Below are 8,538 nucleotides of genomic sequence, written 5' to 3' on the forward strand. Positions count from 1 at the left end.
GTGATAGACTGGTGACCTGTCCAGGTGTCCCCTGCCTTCGCCCTGAGTCAGCTGGGATAGACTCCAGCACCCCGCGACCCTAGTGAGGATTAAGTGGTGTATAGATAATGGATGGATGGATACAATTACACCATTTAGCAAGAAACTTTAAAAACAATAAGAATTGCCAGATTTTCAACATTCCAACGGTCCATCATAATGTCCTCACCCGTGATGCGCTGTTCAGGCATCAAATTTAACCAAATCTCAGCTCAAAATCGGGATATTTCAGCAAATTCACTTTATTCCATGTCTCAATTAAAACATTGTTCGACCTAAATTGTTAGCAGATTCTGTAAGAAAAAAAAAATCATAAAAATCTGCCCTCCTCAACACCCGACAAACCCCTTATTGACTCAGTTGTAGCCATCAGTCACGTGACAAAAATTCTGAGACTTCTGAGCTGAACTGGACTGAACTGCAGGCAGTCTTTACACAATGCAATAAGGAGATAAATATGGAAACAAATTAAAACTGTAACTACTAAAATATCTGTAGTGTTAAAAGTCATCTCTTTTTTTTTGCAGTATTGGTATAAAATCAAAGAAATTCACCTGTCATTTTTATCTGTATTTTTTATGACTTATGGCATTGTAACTGTCTCGTACTGTACAAAAGCCTTTTCTGAGCTCTTCCTACTTCTAGCTTTGGTTGTACTGTTTCCGTTGAGGTGCAGGACTTTATATTGCCGTAGAAAATGAACCTGGAACGAGTAAAATTGTCACTTTAACAGAAAACACCCAGAAACTGTTTTGGGATTCAGAGGGTTAAATCCTGTATCAGATGTTTTAAAAAGAATACTTATATATTGACATACTGTCCTCAGGTGTTACTAGTCTATTTCATTACTGGCTGCAGAAATTCTGTTGGTTACGAATGACTCAAAGGAAATGAAATGAAACTATGACAGTAGGTGGCACTGATTGACATTGTTCTGGTAGTTTTCATGGTTTAATGGCTCTTGTTTCTCATGATGTCCAACGAAAGGAAAGAGAATCATGATACGAATGATCTGTGTGATGATTCAGGGTGCTGTGACGGTTGTGTGAATATGAAATATTTGCAAAAAATGTTTTAAACTCATAGCAGCTTCAATGATGAGATCAAGAGTAGTGACTTCTGCACCACACACTTTCTACTGGTCTAAAGTTTGTGTTTGACCTAAACCTGGTCATCTGAAGCACAGCTTGACCCCACAGCTAATTGATCAATTACTTTTTTTTTGCTCAGAAACCAGACCTCTAGTAATGTAGGCCAAACCCAACATCACACGGAGCTGAACCAGAAAGTGTGACCCAAAAGCTGCTTCACATCAAACATCTCGCACTCGTGTGCTCATGGGCCAGACCACCCACTGCGCTCCAGTGTTGTCTGATCAGAGAGGTTCCATGTTTGGACATGACAGTCTATCTTCCATTTCAAACCATAAACATATGCATGGACGCACATTGCATGCAGCACGTATCACCGCGTATAACACAGTGGGTCAGTGTAACCTCCCCGTCCCCTTCCTTCCCTCCCCCTCGTACTCTCTGAAGTTTACCCAGCTGACTCCTCTGTCCCGCGCACATGGAAACTCATTCCCTGGCGTCGACGCTTCTTAGCGGTTGCCCCACCTAATACCACACACACATACTGTACATGTCGGCGTGTACGTCCGTCCAGTTGTCCGTAAGCGTGAACACATGCTTACCCCTTTCACGACCTATGCATGTTCACACTTGTGACACCGTCCCTCAGCTTCACCCTGTACACCTTAACGAAGGGACGACATCTCACGCCGTCCCGCTGTGAACGCTTCACCGTGTTGCCACGGATACAGCAGGTCCTCTGCCGGTTTGTCAGTCTCCCCAAAATACTGGTAAATCCTCGCCATCCCGGTTGCCCACCCCCCCCTGCGGTGAATGTTATTGCAGCACGCATTCCACTCAGGACAGAATTATATCAGCTGTCGTCCCACTTGCAGTCGCTCCAACGCAAGTGTGTTTGAAGGGGAGGGAGGGAGGGGAGAGAAGTTGGTGCAACACACTCCAACACAAGCGCACAAGTCAAAGCTGGAGGGATTTACACAGCGGTGGCATGGCGGCCTTTTGTAGTCGACTACTGAATTCATTCCGCATTGTCTGCATATCAGATAGTGGATGCACGCATGGGTTTGTGAGCTAAAAACAGATACGGCGCTCTGTTTTTAGATGATTGGGAAGAATGCAGCACCTATGCCAACAATTGTGTTTTTCAGTTTCTATTTAAAGTAGTTTTGAACAATACTCTGCACACTCTCATGCTGTTCTATCATTCTTATACCAAATCCTAAAGCCTGAAAGCATCCATCCATCCATTATCTATACACAGATTAATCCTCACTAGGGTCATGGGGGGCTGGAGCCTATCCCAGCTGACTCAGGGTGTCACAGGGCTACACTTAGAGACAGACAACCAAGCACACTCACATTCACACCTACGAACAATTTAGAGTCACCAATTAACCTCAACATGTTTTTGGACTGTGTGGGAGGAAGCCGGAGAACCCGGAGAGAACCCACGCTGCACGGGGAGAACATGCAAACGCCTGAAGGCATGAATAAATATATATATGTTATGTTTTTGACAGGCAAAAAGAGTTAGTGTGGATGTCGTTTACGGAGGTTCAGGCACACACAGACCTCCAAAATCACTAAACACCTTTAGATAAATCAAAGGATAGTTGGATTTCTATTGCTAAAGACAGACACACACATCATCTCTGGCTGCTTTGTGCTCCACTCAGGGTCCTCTGAGCTCTGCAGCCGACGGTGTTTTTAACAGGCATTAGTCAGGCCTCTGATAACCGCCGCTCTATTGTTAGAGATGAGCTGACACACTCCCAGATAGAAAGACAGACAGACAGCCAGGCGGGTGGACGGACATCTCTCATTATCGCTGTCTCTCCTCACACAGACTCTGACATGTTATCCTCCCTCGCCAGAGTCAGATTAGGAGAAAAGTCCGACGCTTTTCTTTTTACGGTCCAAAAACGATCATTTGATGAGGTTAACAGCTATTTGTCTAAAACTGGGTTACTGTTGTACCGGGGCAGGGAACCCACTTGACTTTCACTCCTGTAATTGTCCAGAAAACTCTTGTGTACTATACTTAACATCTAAAATACATATCATGTCATGTAGTACATTCATACTGCTTTGGACAATCAGTTGGGGTAATCACGTGATGCCGCACGGTTTTATTAAAGCTCATTTTTCTTTTTTCTTTTTTTTCTTCTCAAAACATATTGCCGTCTTTTCCCCCTCAGCTTTTACTCTAATGGGATAAGGAAAGAGAGACAGTGTGGAATTTAAGACAGATAAGAGTCATCACACATCCATTAGTCAGAGTCTTATCTGCTTTATGTCAGCCAGCAGGAGATGTAGTTTGTTACCTCGATGCAACAATATCCTGTTTTCGCCTGAGGTTAAGTTTAAAGAGTCAAGAGGAGAGGCCAGTTGTGATGTGATAAAACGCAATTGTTTACTTCGGTTTGGAGCGAAGCTGTTCTCTGCCGTCAGGGTCTTAAGGAAGCGGTGGATTTGCACTGGCTGCGAGCTACCGAACTAATAGTCAAGTGTCCTCCTTAAGTTTTATTTAGGGCTGGAGTTCATTAAACTTTTTTTTTTGGCGAAACATCGAAGAGCTGCAGGAGTTGTGGTGTTGTGCAACTTTGTAGTCAACATTATGATGGACTGTTTGTATGTAATCTGGGATTCTGGTTTGAACAAAACACACAGTGATAGTGACATCTAGTGGATATTTACCATCATTGCACATTAAAGAAATAACTTTTAGATACAAGAATACAAGTCTGATGCTTAAAGATTTGCATATATCTGATATCCATCCATCCATCCATCCATTATCTATACACCACTTAGTCCTCATTAGGGTCATGGGGAGGCTGAAGTCAATCCCAGCTGGCTTAGAGCGAAGGTGGTAGGGCCATACTTAGAAACAAACAACCAAGCACACTCACACACACATGCTATGCAGTTGTATTTATCTATGTATGTGGTCCTAAACAGATACTACAAACCTATACCTGCTTCTTCCTGTAGAGCAGGGGTGTCCAATCCTGGTCCTCGAGGGCCACAGTCCTGCATGTTTTAGATGTTTCCCTCTTCCAACACACCTGATTCAAATGATCAGGATCGTTATCAGACTTCTGCAGAGCTTGATGATAAGCTGATCATGTGAATCAGGTGTGTGGGAAGAGGGAAACATCTAAAACATGCAGGATTGTGGCCCCAAGGACCAGGATTGCCCACCTCTGCTGTAGAGGGTTGCGGGACACCTCCTTGACAGGTTGCCAGTTCTACTCCATGACATTATAAACTTAATTCTTTAGCTTCCTGTGCAGTCATGTTAACTTGTAATACGACTTCATCTATAATTTAACATTTAGAAGGAAACTAAAACATTAATATCATCGTTAAAATACCCACATAAACTTTGTGTTTGTTTCTAGGGTTTAAGGATCGTCTTCAACGACGCGTCCCGCCTGGTGTTTCGGATGAGCGGCAGCGGCGGAGGGATGGGCGCCATCGTTCGCATTTATGCCGAGAGCTTCGAGAGAGACCCTGAGAGACACAGCAGAGAGACGCAGGTACAGAAAGAGCGTTGCGACGGTGTGTTTGCATCCTTTGCAGCTCGCCTTACAGATTGCACTTTGTTGTTATCACTTGGTTACCACTTGTACACTCACCCGCCATGAAACTTTTTATAGGCGGCATTCAGCCAGTTTTACAACCGTAAAAAAAAGGTTTTTATTGTCTGACATCAGAGAGTAGCAATAGTGATGCTTTATGATGGGGCTGTTTGGTATAAAATATACATTTGGTGTGATATACAGGATACAGAAGGTGCCTGTCATCTGTTGGGAGTTGAGAAACACTTCATGTGTTTTTTCTTTTCCTAATATATATGAATGAAAACTCCCACACACATCCAAAGCACCACTGCTGTTTTGGCTTAGTGGTCTTTTTTTTTTTTTTTTTTGCTCTTTCCTTTTTCCTCATTTGTCTACTTTAAAACTTCTTACTAGTTCTTTTCATCATCACTTCTTTTGTGCACATAAAGTTTTGATCTCTGGTTTGTATCAGATTGAACAACAACATGATGGTGCAGCAGCAATGCTAATGTGCCACTTCAGGCCTGTTTAGTGCAACTTCAGGTGATACTGTCGATTGACCTGTAGACTTTGGAGTGGTTAGGAACACAAGCTTCTTGTGTGGTTATGGATAGGTGTTGCACTTTAAACATGCCAAAGGTTGTAAAAATAAAGTCACGATGGCTCATTTAGGTTTGGCTTCGTAACCAAACAGCATTGTCAGACAGGTTGCATTTTTCTGCAGAGCAACGGCCTCATTTTTGCCATTTTTTTTCTTTCATCCACACATTAAAAGACGAACAATGATCACTTCATCTTGCACAGATGGAAAAATAATAACTTAAGCATTAAAGTTTGCTCATTTCCATAACCTATCATTAAAATGTAATTGCAAGAATTGATTCACCTTCTACATTATGAAGTGATATCACAGATTTAAACATTAGATCCACATTTTTTAACTCCAGGAAACATGGATTCATTCATTAAGTATGGACCCTAGTTTTCTAAGCATACAAAATAATCACCCCACCTCGCTAACCTGCTGTGTTTGACTCAGTAACATTGCAATATTTACAGCACTGTCACGTTATTTTTGTTGTTGTCACTACGTGACCTCCTCTGAACCCTTGAATTCTCTATCGTCACGTCATAAATTCAGCATGCAATCATTCTGGCCCTTACCCGACACGTAGGAATTATCAGAGAGCCCATACGTGATTAGATTGATCATCCTTACTCAGCTAGATTAGAAGCTCTCCATATACTTTCATATACACCACACTCAGCCGAACACAGAGGCTGCTTGTGTCGCCTACGTCATTAAAATCCACATTTTCTCACATGATTTTACATTTAAGTGCGAAGAGTATGCTATATAGTGTGCAGGTGTGTCATATTTTTATTTATTTTTTTATCACGCAGCCCTGTACAATGAAAAAAAACATCAACAACAACACAAAACGCCTGAGTCATGTCATCATATAATTCTTAAGCAATGTTTGGTACACGGGCACTGAAGCAAATACAGTCATTAACTGTTCATTCTTGTTATTAGTCTTTATTTTTTTATTTTAATCTAGTTTCAACCACATGTCACAGCTGCTCTCCTTGTTTCACTCTACATTCCTTTCGTATACGTTTTTGAATGATCTCTAACCAGTCCACAAACTAGGCCAAAGCCTCAGTAAAATCCTCTTGACCCTGCATGTTGAAACTGCATTTTAAAAGGTCTAAAGATGACATAATCCCAACTAGGTCATCTGCTCTGGTATCTGTTTAACTATCGGTTTATCTCCGTTGTGTTTTTGAGGCCTCAAAAAGCACATGATGTCTGTATCTGTTACGTGCTGCCTCGCACAGCCAAAAAGAAAAGAAAAAAAAAAAGAGAGAGACCAGCTTGAAGAAATACTCATCAGCACCAGTAATTTAGTGTGAAATGTTCCGATCGATAGGGCTGCCAGTGTCTCTCCAATGAAACCCTATGATAGAATATTTTCAGTGTGGACTGAGAGTGATTTATTGCTTTCCAGCAACTTGAGTTTTCTTTTGGGGAAGCGTTTAAGCTGAGAAAAAAACTGATCAATAAACACACAATGCTTGATTTCCTTACTGCACACAAAATCCAGAGTAGCTTTAATGTTTTAGAACACAATTAAAAACTGATTAAAGTTCATCATCATCATCATCATCATCCTTCTGTCTGTCTGTCAGGTGGTGCTGGGTCCTCTCATCGCCATCGCCCTGAAGATCTCCGGCATCCACGAGAGGACGGGACGCCGCGGCCCCAACGTCATCACATGAGCAAACGGGGAGAACACGCAATACTACGCACTCACAAACATGCATCTACCTGCTCACGTAAAGAGAAAAATAACAGTTTTTCCTCTACTTCTCTGCCATTTTTTAAAATCCAGTCTCTGTAGCTTCATTTTTTTTCCTCTAAAAGATGCTCGAGTTTGTCTCTCAAAAGCAATTTGATTCTCTCTGTTGTTTACTGACCACTATCTTCTGTTGTATTCAGCGCCTAAACCAGGGAGGCTATTTAATTAATGCAAAAAACATGTAAACAGACTATGAATGTGTGCAGCCTGAGCGAGGGAGCTTCAGAGCGGCGTCACCATGCTGTTCTGACTTTTCACATTAACTGTCCTCTCATATATATGTCACATTAACGTCTCTTCCATTTCACGCAGAAGCGATCATTTTGTCAAATTAAAAGCACGCGTTGCGTCAGAATTAATGTAACATATTGAAAAATATGATTTAAAAAGGAGCACATGTTGGCCTGTGAAGAAAATGGGAAGCAGTCAAACGTTTTTTTAAAGGACGCAGCATTCAAAATGTAAAAATAACCGAGCTGCCCTGGCAAGGCGAGGAATTAAGAAGAGAAATATATTCTAAAAATGATTTTACTTTTGGGGCTTTTTGTCTTTTAATTTGTCAGTTGGGAATGATGTGTAACCATGTTTGAATATATTATTTCTCCTTCTTTTTTTCTTTTTTTTTAAAACTCCAAATAAACATTTTTTTTGTGTGTATAGCGCTTGCCTTTTTTTTAATCGAATCGGACAGGTCTAATGGGGAACAAATAAAAATGCATCAGAGTGGGATATGTTGCCCTTAGGCATTTTTGGGGGGATTTTAATTAGACAAATTCTTCATAATTAAGAGCACCACGTTGCGCTGATACCATATATCATGCCGTGATTGAACATCCTTGAGGAACAGGAGGCTTTTTTGTTTGTCGAGCGCAGCACCTGAGTATGAAATGCGTTGAGGCTGTTGTGTTGAGATAAGAAACGAAGAGGGGTTGATCTTTATACGGCCTGAATGAGACACAGAGAGCAGGAACTCATAAACACACTGATTGCCGTCATTATGAGTTGAGGATATGCCAGTGGATATCCGCAAGGATGTGTTCACTCAGTCAGCCAGACATTACCTGTCAGCCTTTACAGGTTATTGCCCCATCCGACTGTTTTATAATGTCAACGGTTGTTCCTGAGGTTGGATGAGAACCAACGGCGTTTTGTCACCTTTTGAATACGTGGCTGAGGAGACGATTTAGGGTTTAGCTGAGATTGTTTACGTCGCAGAGACTCGTGTCGGATAGCTAAGAGCATGATTGGATGAATGCGAGTTGTTGCCGAAGTGCTTTGTGATTAAAAGAGTCCAAACAACCACCCTCCACCCTTTATTTATAAGGGCCACCAAAATGGATAAGCTGCAGCGTTGCGTTTACGGCTCCACCTGTGTTTTTATTGTGGCGAGCTGTGCTGCTGTCAGGTGTGCTTCGCTGAGTATTCATCATCTATTAAAGCTGTTCGTTAGGACGCCTCGCCATGTCACACGTAGTGAAC

At 41.9% G+C, this 8,538-nt stretch overlaps 1 protein-coding gene across 1 annotated transcript in view; it reads left to right on the top strand.

Moving 5' to 3' along the window:
- pgm5 (phosphoglucomutase 5) overlaps positions 1–7,716 on the top strand; it is a 28,638-nt gene extending 20,922 nt beyond the window's left edge. Inside the window, exons 10-11 of the mRNA XM_008284059.1 lie at positions 4,535–4,672; positions 6,890–7,716. Coding sequence (XP_008282281.1) covers positions 4,535–4,672; positions 6,890–6,979 — 228 coding nt within the window. The 3' untranslated portion in view covers positions 6,980–7,716. The remainder of the gene's footprint in view (positions 1–4,534; positions 4,673–6,889) is intronic.
- The last annotated feature ends 822 nt before the right edge of the window (positions 7,717–8,538 follow it).

The sequence above is a fragment of the Stegastes partitus genome, unplaced genomic scaffold (assembly GCF_000690725.1).
Source record: "Stegastes partitus isolate 25-593 unplaced genomic scaffold, Stegastes_partitus-1.0.2 Scaffold341, whole genome shotgun sequence".
Lineage (NCBI taxonomy): Eukaryota > Metazoa > Chordata > Actinopteri > Pomacentridae > Stegastes > Stegastes partitus.